This window comes from Falco peregrinus, chromosome 11 (genome assembly GCF_023634155.1).
Source record: "Falco peregrinus isolate bFalPer1 chromosome 11, bFalPer1.pri, whole genome shotgun sequence".
In the NCBI taxonomy this organism is placed as follows: Eukaryota; Metazoa; Chordata; class Aves; order Falconiformes; family Falconidae; genus Falco; species Falco peregrinus.
In genome coordinates, this window is record NC_073731.1 from 12,275,076 (window position 1) to 12,294,666 (window position 19,591).

Consider the following 19,591-nt stretch of genomic DNA (forward strand, 5'->3'; position numbering starts at 1 on the left):
TATTTTTGAGCTGGCTGTGATCATTTAAATTACCTCCTGGAGCTTCTAATCACTAACTTGTGTTTATGCTGAAAACTCCCATTTGTCCAAACCCTGGAAGCACAATCTGTTTGATAACTCTAAATGTATTGATGCGTTTACATCAGTGCCGAGTACCTCAGGGCCTAAAGTCAGTTGGTGCCTTCAGGTCTTTCTGAAATAAAAAGAATATGCAGGTTTTGCTGTACATATGAGACTAAACAGTACGGTTCGGATACCTCCTATATGCTGGCTGAAGGACCACTGCTGAGTAAAGCAGATATAAGTAGATATTTTTTAGCTGGGTTGGTGTCTCCATCAACAAATCCTTTCTCAGGTGTGTTGGGTAAGAATCTGGGTGGAATGTGTCAGCAAGGTGCCCCCTTCTAGAGGCATCAGCTGAACACAAGTGCTTCTAGATTGTACCATGGGCATCCGTCCATGGGGCCAAGGACAAAGCCAGGGGGCTCTGGGTAAAGCAGGTGACTTGTTTCCAAAATGACAGAGTTAGAAGGCTTCCTACTATTTTGTTGAAGCTGCCACACAGGTGTTCCTCTGAAATAAGACTATTTTCCTGGAGCTTCCTTCTCTGCTCTCCTCTGTCGTATATTTGGGGAGAGTAGCTGGAAGGGATTATCCTAGACTTGTTTGAGCTTAGGAGTTGCCTCCATTTTTCTTACTCCTTTTGGTAAAAGGCTGTACAGTTTGTTTGATTCTTTTTGCTTTGCTGAGATGGAGGCCAGATAGCACCAGATATATTTGTGGCTGTTTGTGTGGGCATTTGAGATTTGGAAGGCACCTGCTAATGAGTTGTAGGTCATTTCATGTCAGATTGGCTAAGTTTCCATCAGGCTGGTTCTTTGTTGCGGCAATGCACGTGGACTGTGTATGTTTGGGGATCCCTATGGAAAGGGCTTTCCTCCTGTTTGCTGCCTCCTCTCTCCCCACAAGAAAAAAAGAATCACCTGGTTCTGTTGAGCTGTTAACCTCCAGATTGAATTAGATGTTTTGCTGTTACTTATATAGACTTTCCAGATACATATACGGAGGTTAGAGAGGGGCGTGGGTATGTGATCATATTTCGAGCTTTCCCTCCTTCTCCTTTTATTGATGCTGCTGTTGGAATTCACCCTTCCTTTTTCCTGGGAACTGGTGTGAAGAAATTGCTGTCACCCAGAGCAAAGCTCAATCTGCTTGCCTCAAGGCTTTACCTCTCCAGGTTAGGACTTTGCCTGATTTCTGCAGGCAGCAGTTTGTTTATGAGCTTACATTACCTGAATCTTCTGGGTTATGTCTGAAGGGAACAATTTGGGACAGTGGAAATCTCAACTCAGACACGCAGGGATAGGGAGGGAAGGAAAAGAACAGAGTTAGCAGTACAGTTAACTCTCCCCCCTCCACACACCCTCCTTTTTTCCCTGTTTCCTCACCTGCCCAGCTGTGTAGTAGGTTAGCAGTACGTGTCTGTTCTTATTCTTATGAAAGTAGACTTTGTTCTCTGAAGACTGCTAATCATGCCCCATGGGGGTGTAATCAGTTATAAGGTATTTAATACAGTGCAGGCGGGAACAGGCTGCCTGGACGGGCTGGCAGATTGCAACACTACAATTATAAAGGGCCCCTTTCCCCCACTCACCCACCCACCGGTGGCAGGATGAGGGTTGTACCTTGAAACAGTATTAAGTCTATGAAAAAATAAAGATGTAGTGGGGGAAGGGAGAGGAGAAGCTGAACAGGCAGCTCCTATTCCAGGAAACGGGTAGACCTACATTCTGCAAGAGCTGTAGCCATTGCAGGTTGTACTGTTGAGTCTTGTGGGAGTTTGGGTGCTGCCACCATCAAAGTGGATTGTACAGGGATGGCCCTTGGTGACCTGTAGAGCAGCAGGGGCTTCCATCCTCTCTGAAATGGCTTTTCTTGTGGTGGCTGGGGTTGGAGAGGTATGGCGTGGTTATAAGTGGAGAAGCCCTTTCTCCTGCATGTAGTGATTTAGACACCTAATCTGTTTGGGTGCTTTTGTAAATCCTGCCAGGCTTCTATTTATATCTTTGGATATAAATCTATTGGTAAATCTGGCCTTTCATGCCTCTTTCTTTCAGGTACTGGAGCTACTGCAGCAGCTTACCTTACTGGCTTAGAAGGAAATAGGTAGCTTGAGGTCTTGATTTTTAATGGTCATGGGAAAGTCTACTGGATCTCAGCTGGTCTGTTCTTGTTACCTAATACCAGACCGTTCTCCTCAGTGAGGGCCTTCAAATGCACATGCGGACCAGCTGGACCACAGCCTTACGAACCATCCCTGCTCCGGCAGCTTGCTAGATGCATCGGCATGTTTCTGGAACCGGTGGTGGCTACACTGACCTTTCCCCTTCCAGGTTCTCCAGAGATTACAGCATTTTGGCCCTTTGTTGGTGCTTTTTGAATTTGCTGACATTGTTTTGAGGGCTCCCTCTGTGTGTGTGCTCTTTGCTTTTTGGAAAGTAGAAGGGAATATGTGTTCTAGTATATCTGTGTTAAATGGTTTCTGTCATTTCTGCCTTATGAAATTTGGCTCCTTTGTGACATTCCTGTGCTTTGCTGAAGTTCAGAACTTACTCTGCAAAGCACAGCAGATAGAAGCTCTTTTTTTCGGTAGCCTTTGGGATATTGGTGTAGATTCAAGTGGGATATATTCTTGCTATAGTGCTTGTGACAGTGTTGGCTTTCCTGCTTGGCACTGAGAGAACACTGGCTATTAAGTCTCACAGTTGGCCCTTAGCACTGGGCAGTGGATTTTTAGGAGTGGGTTGATATTTAGTTGTATTACATAAAGTAAGTGCAGATTCAGAACGTGGCGGGGTAACAATGTTAAAAGTCCTTTCATGGACTTGAGAATGCTGCTGACAGCTTCACCTCCTGATGCATCCTCATCTTTTTGCCTTCAGAATAAATTCATGTTTGGGGACCATGAATTTTTTGGAAAGCTTTGGGTTTTGCAGGAAGGAGGTGGCATGAAGTGTTTAGTTTGTGTGAAGTGAATAGTGTTTTTTTCTGTCTAGAGCATAAAGCCGGTGACTAAAATAGTGAGATTCTGAGGTGAGAGATTGCCTGATATCTTGGGTTTTTGTACATCAGGTCTCTCTTCTTGATCATGTAAGTGATCAGATGTTAGTGCTGTAGGGGAAGAATATTACATACAATGAAGATCAGGTCTATTTCTGTGGGCAGTGGGGTCAGTGTTTACAAAAGGATTTTTGGGTGATGAGCAAGTGGCTGCATCTTGGAGAAGCTGCTTGACTTAAGGTAGAGTGGTTTCCTGGGGTTGGAGAAAGGCCTGGATCTTTCCAAGCACCCCTAATACCCAAAGTCAGCTTCTTATTCAGCTCTGCCCCCTCAGCTCAACAAGTCTGTGTTATGTTTACCTCTCATCTTATAGGAAAAGTCAAGGAAATTCCTCTCCCAGGCTGCTACACAGAGCTGTTCCTGTCCTGGAAAGTGGCTACTTCCCAGCTCTGGTGGTGGCTCTTCTCCCCGTGGCTTGCATGCCCAGCTGATAACTCTCCTGCCTTGCTCTGTTTCTTTTGCCCCATGGCTTGAGAAGTTGCCTGGAGAACTCAAGAACTCCCCCATAAATGAGTTTGAAGCTGAAGCTGTTGTTGGGGTCCTGGCAGTGGCAGGGCTGGCATGCATGGGGAGCGTGGCGTGTGTCAGTGTGGTGGGTGTGTGGGCTTGCTGCTTGTTTTTGTTCCCTGCCTGGTGAGGAATGCAATGTGTTTGCCTTCCTTGGCCTGTGGTTGCAGCCACATTCCTGCACTGGGAGTCAGCACGGCGGCGGGCGGCGTGCTGTTCATGCCCCCTGGCTACATGCTTTCAGCTCCACATCAAAGGTGTGTTTAGTGTGTAGCTTGTGCCATTCCTGGCCACACCTGGTGGCCTGCAGGCATGCAGGAGGTGGAGTCTGGCTGTATTTGCAGATGGCATTCAGGGTTCAGACTTTTTGCTTGTGGAAAGGCTGGAGCTGAGTCCATGCTAAACAACCCCAGGAATGCAGCGGGAGAGCTGAGCGGCACAGTCACTCCAGGGGCATGTCCTAGCAGCAATGTTTCCTATATAGCTGCAGCAAAATAACTCATGCTTGCTCCTCCGAAGGAACTGGCTGTTTGCTTGGGTGTGTTGCAGGGTTTAATTTACACCAATAAGGCCAATTAAGGTTGGCTCATCCCCTCTGCAGCCTATGTGCTCTTGGCAATCAGTAGATAATGGAGTGGCTCATGCCATCAAGCTGTGCTCAGTACCAACCTTGCATGAGAAGTCTGCTTGGAGACGGAATGGCTCTGGGATTTAACCCAGGCAGGAGTGCTTCCCCCAGTCAGTGGGTGAATGTCCTTAAGCTTCTGGAAAAGCTTCCTTTTTGTGGCTGGTACCTCAAGAGGTGGGGACGGGAAGCTTGCTGAAGGATGGCAGATCAGGATGCAGATGGATTATTTTGGGATCCTTGACGTGATGTCTGTGAGAAATGGTTGCTAGTTTTGTATGCCCCTGTCATGCTGGCCTTCCTTGTCCTCTTTATGTAAGTCTTTCATTTGCCTGGCACAGGGAAATGTGGTCCCTTTTGGCAGTGTCAGTATGGGCAGCCCACAGGCCAGGCTTGTGGAAAGAACCGCTGAGGTTTTTTAGTGTCCTGGGTAAGCCCTGGGCTGTTCACTTCATTATCCAGTTTGCTTTGATCTTTGGGACTTGCCATTCCCCTTCTGGCAATTTCTAGTAGCCTGAAATTCTGTGGCCTGCCAGGCATTTCCATGCTGAAGTTAGTGTTCTGCGGAAGACCTCCCTACTGCCATCCTTAGACAGTAGCAGGCGTGAAAGAACTGGCTCTCAGAAGTGCTCTGGCTTTATGGCATAGTTTTTACTTTTTAGCTGTTGCCACAGTCTCTGAGTCAGTAACTGCAGAGCTACTGTTACTATACTGGTCCACGCCACCCCCTCTGGAGAAGGATGTATCACTTCGCAAAGCAGGATCTCAAGGATAGCTGATTAGGGGAGTGTTACTTGTTGCAAAAGACTCTGAACATTGTAAAATGTTTGGAAATTATTCTCACTGGGGTCTCTTGATTTCATATAAACTGTTACGTTGTATTTCAAACCGGTGCCATACCTGATTTTAGGGCTTGTGTCTTGATTAGAAAGTGTTTTGCCTGAATCTTCATTTTTCTTCTTCTGTTCTGCAGTGCCAAACTAAATAATATGTCCTGTGGCAACACGAGGTGTAGCACAATATAAGTCTAAAAACAGGTTATGTGGAATGTTATTGATAGAACATTTAAGTGTGTATTGAGCGTTTCAGCTCTGTCATGCAATTTAGGCTATGACTGCAAAAATGAAGGTCTTGCTTAGGGTTTCTGCTGTCATTTTCTGATTGACAGATAGGAGTAAGGGAGTGGGAATGAAACTGATGTGACATTGGCTAAGGAGGAAGGAGGGCTGAGTCTTGACCTTTTTCTTTTCTGTCAGTGCGTTTTAATACGTTGTGGAGAGAAAGTGACTAGTTTCTTGTTTTGGCTTCCCTGCTGGGCTTCAGGACCCTGTAGGAATCCAGATCTCTGTGCTTCTGTGTCCAGTCCCACACACTTCTGCTACTCTGGCTAAAGCAGTAACCCTCACCGAGCAGCTAGATCTCCCCCTGGTGGGATAGGGAGCAGAAAGCAGGGCTATGGACAGTGAAGTTGGGAACTGGTCTCATCCTGGGGCACCTGGAGCCAGCAGCAGATGTGTTTCTCCAGTTGAGACATTCCTTAGTCCAGAGTCACAGACTCTGTAGAGCTGAGCTCATGCAGCTGCAGGAAGCTGAAAACATGAACAGTTTGCTGTCGGCACTGAACAAACACCTTATCTTTGTAACATCTGCCTGGCTATACACTGGCATTAGACCATGGTCTTTGTCCTTAGATGAGTGGTGAGCTGCTAGCTTTTTGAGTTGTTTAGTCAGACACTTGACCAACTACTCCCCTCTTCCTGGCGCCCCCCCCCCACCCCCTGCCAAGAAAAAAACCCAAACCAACCAACCAAACCAAACCCAAAAAAACAACCCTGGAACATGATGGCTTGTTTTCTTTAGAATATCTGGGGCTGATCATCCTCTGCTCTCAGTTAGAGCCCCTTTGTGGCTTGACTATCTCTCATTCCCAGCTTGCTCTCAGAAGATCTGCATAGAGCTTACTTACAGGTGGGTCTACAGGGAGGAGCCCTGTAGAGGTGAAGAGCTTGTCTTCACTGCTAAAACAGAGATGTTTTTCCTTAACCTCAGAATAATTAACAGGCTTATGCTATCCCAAAGGATAAAGGTGGTAAAGACCAGGCATTTCAGTTTTACAAGAGCAATGATGGGCAGGGGATGTAATGCTAGTCTGGACAAGCTGACCTTGTGGTGAAACTAAAGTGCTGGGTCTTTGCTGCAATTGCCCCTTGAGACTATTTATGCTCTTTATTAACTCCAGCTGAAGAACAACACTGGTGCTAGCAGTGATAACAAATGTGGAAGGAGATGGTTGATCGGGAGCTCTGACTCTGCCCCAAGCAGGGGTTGTGTCTGAGGGAAGAGCTGAAGCAACCCTGCTTGATCTCAGGTGGGGCATCTGTGGTAATCCACCCCAAGGGAGGACGGTGAACCTAGGAGGTACAATACAACATATACAGAAGGATAAGCAGTGCAGCCTGTGACTGCTGGTGACAGGCAGCCTCCTCATGTGCAGCCTGTATGGCAGGGGGTGGGGGTCCTGTCTGCTGTGGTTAGTATCCTGCTGTTAAAAGGACTGACTGGAGCCCAGGTGAATGAGGAGAGAAGAGCCGTAGCCAGTTGCGTGCTTTATACAGGTCACCAATGAAAGACGGGTGGGAGGATCTGTTTGTTTTTCCTAAGCTGGATTAAAGTGTTGTATTTCTGTGACTGAACTCTCAGAATAAAATCTCTCACCAGTTCAATGGTGCTGAAGACTAAGATAATAATTAAAAAAAACCCTTAAAAAAATAACCCTCAAAAAACCCCAACAAATGAGGCAAACTGAGGCAGATTAACTATAGGGCAACACCACAAAAAAGAGAGAAGATGCTTCAGGGTTACATTCTGCTTCATGGACCATGCTGCTCTATTGTTTACAGAGTTGAGACAAGTTTTGTGCCTGTTCCTGCCCTTGGCTCAAGCTCTGAATCTGCTAGGCCCAAAGCATGTTTTTGAAAGCTTTCTGCTTTCATGGCCTGTTGAGACTGCTACTGTCAGTGTGTAGGTGTGCACTCAGTCCCAGAATGCAGAGGCAGCGTGGAAGTCAATGGGGTATACTTGGTGTGGTCTCCAGAGTAGGCAGTGGCTGTGACTGGGGTTAGCGGGGGTGTCTGTGGCTGGTAGAAATCCTGCTTTGCAAATAAGTTAGTAGCAATATCATTTGTAACCTCTGGGAAGGGAAAAGTGGCAGGATGTGATCAGCTTTGGGAAAAGGCTGTGAACCCTTTTCTCTATTCTCCCTTTGGCTGTATAGGTTTACTCCTTTAGTATCACTTCTGTTTCTCTTAATGTTACCCTGCTTTTCCCTGCCAGCTGATAACAAGCTATTGCTCGTTGTAGATGAAGCAAGGATCAGGTGGCTTGGTTGAAGAATGACCTGCTGCTATCGTCACACAATGCTGGAGTCTGTAATTTTACTTAATTATACTGACTGCTGTCTGTATTCAGTGCTGTAGAGATCAAAAAATATTTCTGTGCTAGAAGATCTTCTCTGATGAATAGCACAGAGGATGGCTCAAGTTTCCATGGCAATGCTTCTGAATGTGCTTCTGTCACCAAAGAAAGAGGGACTTTCAGTTGGTTAAGGTTTGCAGGTTTTGTCTGAGAAAGGGGATGGTGGTGAAACTGCATGTTAGTTGTTTGCCTGCCTTTGGGTAGTGCCTCTGATCTGGAGAAAGAGGAAGCTGACATTTGGCTAATGGCAGAGATGGACTGTGTCGTGCAAACTACAGCTGGACTCCTGGACATGCTTAACTGTTCAGCTACAGATGCAGCTGCACAATCACCCAACAGTTAAGCCTGTACCATTCTCTGCCTCTCACATCTGACCATCTGCTAGGGAAAAGCTAATTAAACCAAAACAATTCTTGCTGGGATTAAACCCCAGCAGCAGAGAGAATTGAGTATAGTACAAATACTGTTCTCCTACTACTGGATCAGGGTTGCTGCTTTATTTGTACTTACAAAGAATTGCAGGCTATTCAACTCTATTGGTGTCAGGTAGGTGTTTAGCTCATGCACACTTTCCTTCTCTTTTCTATTCCAGATCCCTCTTGTGTTAGGTGCAAGAAATAAGGCTATGTCTTGCTGAATTTTCCTGCAGTTCCTTTCTTATGACAGCTGAGGCTGTTTAACATGGAATTTCATGCAAAAACAGTGCACAAAGCTGTTTCTTCTCCTAGTGCCTCAATTTCTTATGGAACGGAAATTGTTCCTGCCTTCCTCATTGCATGTATTTATAGTGAGCATGAATCCTAGAGTTGGTGTGGGGCCACGTAACCTTATAATTGCTAGAAGCTGCCAGTGTGAATCTGAGACTCACGACTAAACAGTTTATTGTGAAAATGTGCCTGCAGCCCATTGAGAGTTGAAATTTAAATCTTGTAAAATAGAAAATGTGAAAGTGTGGTTCCCTTAGCAACTGAACTCTTGTGTGTACCTACAGTCCATGTTGCCATGTGATCAGGACTTCAAAATAGCTCTTTCGAAAAAATAATAAATTAAGTGGACTTACAATTCTGGTTGATTTAATGGCTGCTGCTGGTACTTGGCAGAAGTGTCAGCTCATCATGTCATTTGGAGTTGTGGCACAATTCAGTTTCTGAAGGCCAATGAGCGATTTAGTTTTCTGCAGGGAGTTCTGAGAAAATTCTCACTATTGTCTTTCTGTGCTGAACACAGAAAACTTGTACTGAGATGGCAGTAGAAGGTGGCAGTGACGAGAGGGTGATGGTTGCGTTGCTGGAGTGGATGTGGGAAAGTTGCAGTGAGCTCAAAGAGACCCAGTTAGAGAAGCGGGTAGAGTTGGAAGTAAGAGTACCAAAAGAGTGAAGATAAATTAAGTCTTCATATTCAGGGGGAACAGTTCAGGTAGGTTTGAATGAGGAATGGGGGAAAAACCCAATAATTTTGGAATTGCTTGGAATTAAATTTTGATAAATATATTTCAAGGGCAAGTGCTCTGGGAACTGAGGAGATGAGAGGTGATTTTAAAGTGTGGATTTGTAGCATGTTAGGTCTGTGACCTCAGACTTGTTTGTGTATGTGCTTACCCCACAGTTAGCAAGAGAACTTCATATTGTGGTGGAAGAGGGGCAGTAGTAAGACCATGCCTGGGGGCAGTTAGATAATGTGCTCTAACTCCACACTCCAGTTTGATCAGATAAGCTGATCAAGGTGAGCTGTACCCTTAGGAATGAGCAACTGGGGAACTTTGCCTTCCCGGTGTCTGAACTGCTCCAGGTATGTTGGACATCAGCAAGCAAAAGCTGTGTGGGTGTATGAAAAGCAGGGTACAGCGCAAGTATTTGTGATCACACTTACCCTCTTGCTTGGGAAGGGTAGAGAAAATGTTATGCCACTGGTCTGAGCATTATTATGATTTTAGTTGGCATAGAAGTAGTAAAACTTTCAAGTCATAAAAGTGTAAATACCTTTAAGACATTAATACACCTTGCATAGTGTGGTTAGCTTATATTGATTCTGAGAGACGTCATTGTGAGTTTTTTTGAAGAAAAAACAAACACAAACCCCAGCAAAACAGTCTTTGGAAGTAGAAAAGGGGGAAAAAAGGGTTAACTTCAATATTGCTAAAGATTTTGCCATTGCAGGGAAGTTGTACTGGTTTAACTTAATCAGATTAGAAACAGCTGTGATTATATTAGTGCAGCATTCTTGTATAGGCATCCTTAATTTAGTTTGTGTCTTGTATCTATCTATTTAACTTAAGTTGATTCAACGCAAAGTGCTCTTAAACTGAATTAAGAACATTTACCCAGGAGCATTATACTGCTTTACGTTATTTTCGAAGTCAATTTAATTTAGTACAGTGTATATACATAGACAAGACCTTGGGGAAAAAGCTGATCCTTTTTATTACTTGCTGAACAGTATGTCATGTTTGGCTGCAGCCATGTGATTGTGGAATGAAAGAGCCTGTTGTGGAGCATGTTGGTGGAGGATGGGCGAACTGATCATTGCAAGCCTTTGTACAAATTGGTCGTTCTTAGCCATAGTGTTCAATTAAAGTAGATTGCTGCTCCTTATAAATTAGCCTTTTTCTTCTCCTAGAACAGATGTTAAGTCTCCTGAAATACTATTTTCAGGTTCCTCAGTCTGCCAACAAAAGTGCCTGCAGACCTGGTTAGCGTGCTGTGTACACAGCAAAAGCAACATCTCAAAAATTTCATAAATGTTTAATGTTTCAAAAGATTCAGATGACTGAGCAGGTTTGAGCTAGACTTTTCTATAGCTAGGCAGAGCTTGAAAGAAATTTCACCCAATTTTGATACTGTTTCCCGGTCAGCGTCTCCCCCCAGTATGTGCCTCAGTATGTATGGTGACTTTAAGCACATACAAAACTCATGGTCAAGGAAGAAGTTACTACATAAGTACTGCAGATGTCAGTTTTCTTTCCTGTTGAAAAGGATAAATCTAGTCATTACATCTTGTGTTTTCTGCATGCAGGTGAGGGCTCTATGGGAACAAAACTGGCATTTGAATTGCTCTGCAAGCAGAGTGTGGTAGTTGTAGTGATAATTGTCAGAATAAAGCTGGTTGCTGTAAACAGCCATTTCATTTCTTGACACTTGCTTTTGCCAGGACCTGCAAGCATCAGGACAGGACTTAACATCTCAACATTGCAGGTGCTCTGTAGATGGGGTCACTGCAACAACTTGTCCATCTGTCCTCCGTAAATAATGCAAATAACAGGCTCTGCTCCATTGTCTGTCTGTGTAGATACTACATTGTGTGTTAGCCATCTGTGCATCACTGCAACTCGGAGACAGAGGGGATGTTTTGGAGAGCATATTGAGGCGAGTATATAGGTTGCAGTAATAGAGCATTCTCTAGCATTGCTGTATTCTCAGCTAGAGGGATGGCTCAGTGAAATTCAGTCCCTGGCACTGAAGAGCTGGAGACTGTAGTTTGCCCAGAATTTCTGAAACCAAAGGCTGAAATGAGGACGGCTGATAATAATTGCTGGAGGTTGTATTAAACTTAGGGAATACTTACAGGGGCTGAGAGTGGTGGAAGAATTTAAGCTGTTCCTACTTTGTCCTAATTAAATGCTTCTTGATTTTATGTTCTAGGAAGCTAATGTATGATTATTTCCACCACCGCCACCCCCACCCCTGCTTTTCTTCCCCTCCTGCACAGCACAGGGACTGACAAGAGGCCTGGGAAGGGAATTCCAACATGTTGATTTTCTACAGAAATCTGTCCTTCACTTCTCTTCAAATGTTTGCTTGCTGTAGCCGTTCCCTAGCTTGTGTTAAAGGTTAAGGCCATGGCTCCCAAATTTCCCTCATGATCTGGCAGCTTTTTGCCAGTACATATAGTTAAAGTATCAAAATTCGCCTTTTCTGGCAGGGCCCAAACAGTTATTTTTCAGAAACTTTTCAGAGTTCTGATCTCCATGAGTTGTTTTCTAACAGCCTGGTATACAACTCTTTAAATATCTGAGAAACATGCTCTGAAAGTCTTCCCATGGAAGATCTTAAAAGAACAAAGGTAAGAAGACAGAGTGGGGAGGGATGTAAAACCCAAGGTGCAAGGATGACAAGGCTCTGGAATTTTGTAGCCTAAACTATCTTGTGAGAGTTGAAAGGATCACTGAACAAACTAAAGAGATCAAGCTAACAATCACTGAACAAACTAAACAGGCTTCTGTTATGTCAGCGTTTCTGGATGAGAAGCTGTCGTTAGCCCCCAATGTAGCTGTCAGTGCTAAAGGTAACTTGGCAAATGATCTTTTTGCCAAGCTGGTTCTTGTGCAATTTCAGATGTAGCCATTAAAGGTGGTTCTGTGCTTTTATAGGCATTGGAAACCTAGCATTAATTTCCTGGTCAGCATCTCCCCTGGGTATTTTTATTCTCCATTAACATTCCTTCTGGGGATTGGGTTTGGGTCCCTTGCTTCCTGTGCTGTTCCTGTTTAGATGTTAATCAGCTGTTGCGTTCTATTCCAGTTACGTGTTAGTTATGTTAGTGTTTCTTGGGCAATGCTGATCTGTTCTGGCTCATATAAAAGGGCTGGGGAAGCTAAGCTACTGTTAACACAGCAAGGAGAGTAGATAATAAAATGCATACTTAAGGATATGGAGTACGTCTGAATTAGGGGGACTGGTATCTTTGTTTTGTGGAAGGAGGGAGTCAGACTGTAAGAAAAGCGTGATTCTGATTACTTTTAAGAGACTTCTGCAGGGTGCAGTGGGTATGACAGACACATGATATGTCCAGTGGTATTTACATTCAACAAGAACTATGTAAGACCGTAGAGTCTAGGGATTTACTTTTCTTTGGAAATGTGTTAGGTGTTAAGTAGGGCTTGTTACATGGGTTGCTGTTCGACAGCTAGCCTGATCCTTTTTTCTTGATAGCTCTTGGAATTGTTCCCATGTAGGGAACAGGGGTTTCTGCTTAACAGTCAAGGTTAATTGGTATGGAAAAGCAGGAATGAGCAATAATCCTCCTGAAACTCAGTTTTAATCCAAGAGTCACTATAATGCTATTACTCAGATCTGAATTGTGATCATTAACATACAAGCCGAACTGAGATGCAAGTTGGAGCTGTCATCCTTTTATTTTAAAATGAGCTTCAAAGTAGCCAGCAGCAGAATGGATCTGAATATTCTTTTAATTGAGATGCCTTCTCTGGATGAAAAGATCTCATTAAATGTTAAAGTGTCCTTTAATAACCTGGGGGTTCTTTTCCATCATACTTGGCACCAGCAGTCTACAGGTGCTGCTTTTAACTTCACATAGCTTGTTTGTCCATCCTGGACAAGACCTTCTAATGAAGTTATTACATTATCTCTCTCGCTGATTAGTTGTCTTGGTCAGGCTTACTGCAGCATCTTGTCATGTAGTCTGGATTGAGACACGTGGAGGCTAAGGTTGCCTCTATCCATAAGCACAGGACAGGCCTCTCTTGCTTTTGCTTCTCGTGCTGCTAGTGAAGAGATGTTGTGGCCTCTTAAAGCAGGATGTGCCAGTGTCCTGTGTTGGGTATGCATGCAGAGTATACGTTGGGCCACACAGAGTGAGAATTCTGAGTCATCTGTGGTGATCAGATACGTGGCACAAGACAGTAGTAGCATTTTTTTTTTCCATGTGGGTATTACATTTGGAGTTTTTTGGAGTACATTGACTATGTGATATGATAGCCAGTGAATCTTTATGTAGTGTTGCATTAGAAACAAATGTGACTGTGATTGTGTTACGGAATGTATTTTCTCTGTCATACAAGTTTATCTTTCTGAATAAAAAGCAAGGTTAAAGAAATGCTACTTTTAAGAGGAAAAGGCTGGAAAGATGACACAGTGCCGAAATAAGAAACATTCTCTGCAGCATAATCACCATGTTTCTATTGAGGGAGACCATTGACCCTAAACACTAGTAAGCAGGGCTTTATAAGGCCGGAAAAGGCAACACAAGTCCTTTGCCTCTTTGCAGGGAATGTTCAGCTGCTGCAACAGCAAATAGGCAGAAGCTGTGTGCACCCTAGAACCAAAGCTGAGTATTAGCTATGTCAGGCCTCAAGGGACTTGCGAAGTATCAGGAAGACGGTTAGGTGCCTACAAATGTTGCTTTTTTTCCTTTTGTGGTGGTCCTTTTTGGACCTTTTTTGCATGGTGTGGACTTTTTTCTTGTTACTGGAGGCAAAATGATGCTAATGGGTAGTGTTGCGGTTTTGCTACATGCCAAGTGGCTGTTAGTTCTTTGGGCCTGTACAGAGTCGTCTTACGCAATTCTGTGCTAGATCACATCTGTTCCTAGCATGTAGTAAAGGTTTTGCCTTTCTCAGAGAACACAGAGGACATAGCTACCGTGCAAGTGAATTTTAGAAAGATGCTCTCTGGTAAAAACAGCTAGAGTCAAGCTTGTATGCTGCCTGTGCAGCTGCACTCGGTCAGTGTCGCTGCACTCCCTCGCTGTGAAGAGCAAAGAGGTTATACCTGTTTTCGTATTTTTGAAGGGATGGAGGAATCCTCAGTTTTGTGTTAACAAAGTAAATTGTAAGGTTTCCACTGTAGCCGCCTGATCCTTTGTGTGTTCATGTCTGTTTGCCTGGAAGATGTGACTATTGCTGATGCAGGATGTGCCTCAGTGTGAGCTCAAGCCTTGCAGCCCTCAGTGAGCCATTCCAGTAAAGCTGTAACTGTCAGCAGGCTTAGAAATGAGACTGGAACTGCAGTGGATAGTAGCTAGAAGACAGTAGAATTGGAGCTACTGCAGATGATAGCCTGCTAGGAAGAGGACTGTAAATGTTAAGGAACATTGCTGGTGAGAGATGGAAAGGGCAGATAAAAGGAACCAAGAGGTTAAGTTTCTTCTTGTATTACAGTGCTAATCCAAGCTAAAGATGAGCTTCTCCAGAGTAGTCAGAATGTGGACTTGACAGCAGGCTCCTTCAGAGACAGGCTTGTGAATAGTGTGGTGTGCAGAATTAGTGCCGCCTTCTATGTCTGGATATTACCTATTTCTCTTTCTGCTTTGGAGCACAAGGTCCATCTATTCTGCAGAGACCATCTGTTACTCTGAACAGAGGTGTGGGGAATTGAGCCACCTTGGGATTCTCTCTCTGGTAGCAAAGGATGCTCAGGTATTGTAGGGCAAGGAGGGCTTAACTGTGCTGTTCAGTGCAGGGAAGTGTGCAGAACAAAATTATGTTGGTATGGCAGGGTGGTTGGAGCAGAATGACAGAGGCTGGATTCCTAGTGTTGGACGAGTGGGGAAGCAGAACCCCTGGAGCAATCTAGAAAAAACAGTTGCCTTTCAGAGGTCAGTTACTGGTCTGCACAGGCATCCTGCTTAGTGGAGAGATGGATAAAAGACCTTAATTTTCTGGGACACAGTGAAGATGAGGAGTTTGTTTCACTGGAGGGTCCTGGCATTAGACAGTAGCCTGATGGTGCAGCAGTTTGCTGCTGAGTGCTGCCCTGGCACCTGGCTGTGGGTTGCTTTGCGCGTGCCTGGCTCTTTCCATGTGTTGTGCTGATAGGTGACTGACACCAAGTTTCCTTTCTCATGTTTCAGGAGCTCTTGGCCAGATGCTGCTGGATGCTGACAGGAGAAAGCTAATTCAGAGACAAGCGGCCAGAAATGTTTGGACACGTCGTCACTTTGCATCTGTAAGTCCTTGTTTGAGGGAAACTTGCCTGGAGGCACTGTGAGTTTTTAAGTGTCTCTGGAAATTCTCATATTATGAAGATAGGTTTCAAATCCTGATATCTTTTCCAGGTAGGTGGGGGTGAGATGGTAGGTAGCAGAGCTGCTGGCTCTGGGGTAGGAAGCAGGACAGTCCTGTTTGAGCCTGAGGAACTGTGGTGCTGAGAGACAGGGACGCCTTTGGCATGTTTGTTCTGAGCACTTCTGCAATGGAAACATGTGTGGACCTATGGGTGCAGCTGTTCCTGGAAGCCTCTGCTTGTCTGCCAGCTCATGTGGCTGGTGGTTTTGCCTGGATGCTGAACCAGCTCCTGCTGGGAGTTGGTGGAAAAGTATTTTCAAGCTGCTGGTCTGGTCCTTCCTGGAGGTGCACGTTCTCCCTTTCTTTCTCTTTCCCCATACTTTACAGTTTGTCCCACAGAGCAGTTACGCTGTTGTGAAGCTGGTTTTTTGTGTGCTAGTCGAGATCCAGCTGTAGCATTGTAGTAAGGAAAGGGGCCAGACGGTTAGTTGGGGCAGGGCCAGCACTAGGGCACCTCTTCAGTTTGTTTTGGCAGAGCTTGTATTTGCGTGGTCATGGTTGCCTGCCTGTTCCATTCACCTCCAGTCTGGCTCTCCCTGTGCATGTACAACTGCTCCACACCCTGTGCTCCTGTCCCACCTCCCAGGGCTTGGTGCCATTGACGGGGAAAAGCAGCACAGCAGCAGAAGCACATCAGGGAAGGGAAGGCTCCATTGCAGTTTCTCTTGTGCCAGTGGCAGAGTGATGGCCACAGAGCTAAGCTCTTATAGGTGGCTCCCAGATGAACCAAATTCTCTTCTTGTAGTGATAGGTACCCTGGGTTTTGAACAGAGAGGAAGATTGTTTCTGAGCTTATGTTGTATCCCTGATGGGCTGGACACTATTTTACGGAAGCCAGTTAGCAGCAAGGTGGAGCATGGCACGCTGCTTGCTGGAAGTCGGAGAGTAGCTTGCCTTCCTTTCTTGTAGAGGTGTGGATTATCACAGCTGTAGGTACAAGGATGTAATGTTTTGGCTCGAACAGGAGCCTGATAATTGCCAGCTCATTTGTAGGTGAGAAGCACTGACTTAAAAGGACAGGTGAGGTAACTGTTAGCATTACCAAGCTTTTGTACTGAAGGCCTCACAGCATCTGTCTGAAGTAGTGGGGAAGATTGGCTGGGATGGTCCCATTTCACAGGAGGTTTGTTTAGTCCTTCCTGGAACCAAGGTTCTCTTGGAGCTATTGCTTTGTGAATTTTGAGTTTGTGTGGTCTCAGTTGCCTGAATGCCTTGGACATGTCCTTGCCAGGTGACTTTTCCAGCTCTTGCTGGGCTATGTGGCCCAACTATCCTAAGCTAATTTCATTTACTTTCAGAAGAATTGACATGGTTTGGGGCAGGTGCCTGGAGTGAGATGATCGTCCAATTGTCCTTGGCTATCAACATTCCCTATTCCCTACATATTTATGGGGTGAGATTTCAAACTGGCTGTTTTCATAGATGCTAAGCCATTTGTTTCTCTTCTTCAGGGCATCTGAGTGAGTGTCCCTGCTTCATGAGGCTTCGAATTTGAGTCCAGGCTGGTAAGTGCTTGGGTCCTTGTGTGCTGGATTGTGATTTCAGCTTGGGATATCTCCATGCATAACTCCTGTCCTTAGCCTGGCAGGAATTGACAGAAGAATTCCCTAGATCGCCTATTTGGTGGTGGGGTATTGACAAACCTGTTTCTGGTCAGGATTTCATAATTCCTTTTTGAAGAGGAGAGATGTCTTCCCAGCAAGTCAGACCCACCTGTTTTCATTTGGGGATGCAGTGGAATGTGCATTTGTTATGCTGGATATGATTTTTCTGAAGTATTGGAGATCTCTTCACCTACTTGAGTCTTTTTAGGAGAATGAGCCTTGAGGGAATGACTGCAGTAAGGGGGAGTTGCCAGCATTCTGATGGTGGAGATTTACAGGTTAGTCCTAGGAAGTTATTTATGTCTGTGGAAAGGCGTGAGAAACTTCTGTGAGCTTCTGTATTTAGCAGAGTGGCAGGTAGTTTGCAAATGTCCCTGTGAGGTGTAAAGCTTGCTGTAGCTTGGAGCTGCTTGGTGCAGACACCTCACACTTGCCAGTCTTTCCAGGGGACTCAGTCTAGTGTTGAGAAGACACAGCTAGGCAAGAGTGGATAAGAATTGGAGACGATTCTTGGCGCTCCATTTAGACACTTAACATGTAAAACTCCACTGGCCAAAGCAAGTGAAGTCTGCAAGGTCACTGGCCCAGTGGTATCCATTGACTGCCTTGAAGGCATGTGAATGGGAGTCAAATGGCCTGCCTGTAGAAGAGGGGAGAGGGTGATCTCAAAGGCAGGTCCTGCACTTTAAAGTGCCGCAGGTCAGGTGCTGAGGATTGCAGAGACACTAGGCTTGATCAGTGTTAGGATTCGGGAAAGGAAAGGGGAATGAGAAGTGGGCACTTGATCCCAAATACAGGGGAACTATGAACAGTGCATGTGTTGTCACCGGAGTGAAGCCTGGTATCAGGCTCTGCAGGGACTGCTTGGCATCTTTGGGATTTCTTGTCTTGTGTACGATGGGGTAGTTGAAATCCTGGCTGCTTGCAGGAAAGTCTTCCTGCCCTCCACTGCAGTCCCAAAATGGTGGAAAGGAAGGATTTTCTTCCATGCATACAAGGTAGCTGCTTTCCTTCTACCTCATTTTTTGCTCTTGTACTAGTACTGCTCCCGCAGCAGGAAGAATCTGGCCCAGCACAGTGAAAGTAAAGGGGCTAATCTGTCTTTCCACTAATGGTACTGGTGCATGTTGCAAGATCTGACCTTAGGTACCAGTGTCAGTGGCATTGCTCCCTAATTTGGTGCCACTTGTGACTTGGGGGGGTGGTGGTCTGACAGAGTGAGCAGTTGTGATGGTATGATACCTCCTTCTCACAAGCCACTTGTGGTCTGCTCCATTGGGGTTCCAGTGTAAGCCAAAAACTTCTGGGTTTTGGCTCTTTAATGGTTGGAGTCTCCTCCCACACAGTCCCTGCTGACAGTGACAGCACATGATCAATAACTCCTGCTCCAGCTGTCACTGCTGCCTGTAAGGCTTGCAGTTTCCATATTGGAAAAGGCCTTTCCTAAAGAGCCTAATCAATATGCCGCTGTGAGGTCTGTTCTCATTTGCTATATATAATCTGGACACACACAAACTACGTGAGTGAGCGGGTGTAGAGGGGGGAGAGGATGTGCCAGCCCTCTGCTCTCGCTGGCTGGAGGAAGGACACAGCTACATCTTACTTTTCTCCCTCTTCTGCAGCAGCTGCTCAAGGCTTGTGGCCACATCCTTTCCCTGCTCTATTAGCACTCTGCATGGGGGTGTGCTCTGGGACTCCAGGGGAGCTGAATTCCTGCTGGGTCACTTCAAGGGTTCGATGGAGCGCCTGTGACTCTCTCTTCTTTGCACTTTCTACTGTTGGTAGGCAACCCGCTTTCGGAGCCACGCAGGTGAGAGGATGTCGAGCACAGCTCCATCAAAGAAGCCTTACCGCAAGGCACCCCCGCAGCATCGTGAAATACGCCATGAAGTACCCATCATTCGTGATGACCAGGATGGAGTGATCTTGGCTGAGCAGAGTCAGGTAACGGCTTGCCGGGTGGCAAAGGGCTTAACACCATTGCAGCAGCAAACAGGGTTTAGTTACACTGAGGCAGGCCAGCTCAAGCAGGCAGAGGGGTTTGAGGTTTGCAACCTGAACTTCTCATCGTGGTCCCTGGAGTCCAGCAGTGAGAAGGAAGTGACAGGGTGCAGAGCAGAGTTGAACATCAAAAGCCAGACTGTCTCGCCAGCACTTCCACGTGGTGGGAAGATGGGACAGCGAAGTGGGAAGCGGTGCCCAAACCGCAGTTGTGGGCACCTCAGCAAATTTGTGAGCCGTAGTATGGAGACAGTTGTGGTATCTGGAGATGAAAGACACCATCCCACTTGCTCTTTCAAGAGCAGAAGCCTGGAACGCTCGCTTATGTTTAAAGAGCCTCCTGAAGTTCTGACACCAAGGAAGTTTCAGGTCTCCTCTACACATGTGCCTCTCAAAGGGATCCTGAAGCAGACTAACATGACAGGCCCATGTCCTGAGAGCTTACGCAAGTCCCGCTCA

At 45.6% G+C, this 19,591-nt stretch overlaps 1 protein-coding gene across 3 annotated transcripts in view; it reads left to right on the forward strand.

The window, feature by feature from the left end:
* TJAP1 (tight junction associated protein 1) overlaps window positions 1-19,591 on the forward strand; it is a 40,094-nt gene that overhangs the window by 7,666 nt on the left and 12,837 nt on the right. For all 3 annotated transcript variants that reach the window (XM_055816368.1, XM_055816369.1, XM_013300290.3), the window contains 3 exons: window positions 15,314-15,408; window positions 16,979-17,032; window positions 18,917-19,075. In XM_055816368.1, coding sequence (XP_055672343.1) covers window positions 18,950-19,075 — 126 coding nt within the window. In that variant the 5' untranslated portion in view covers window positions 15,314-15,408; window positions 16,979-17,032; window positions 18,917-18,949. The remainder of the gene's footprint in view (window positions 1-15,313; window positions 15,409-16,978; window positions 17,033-18,916; window positions 19,076-19,591) is intronic.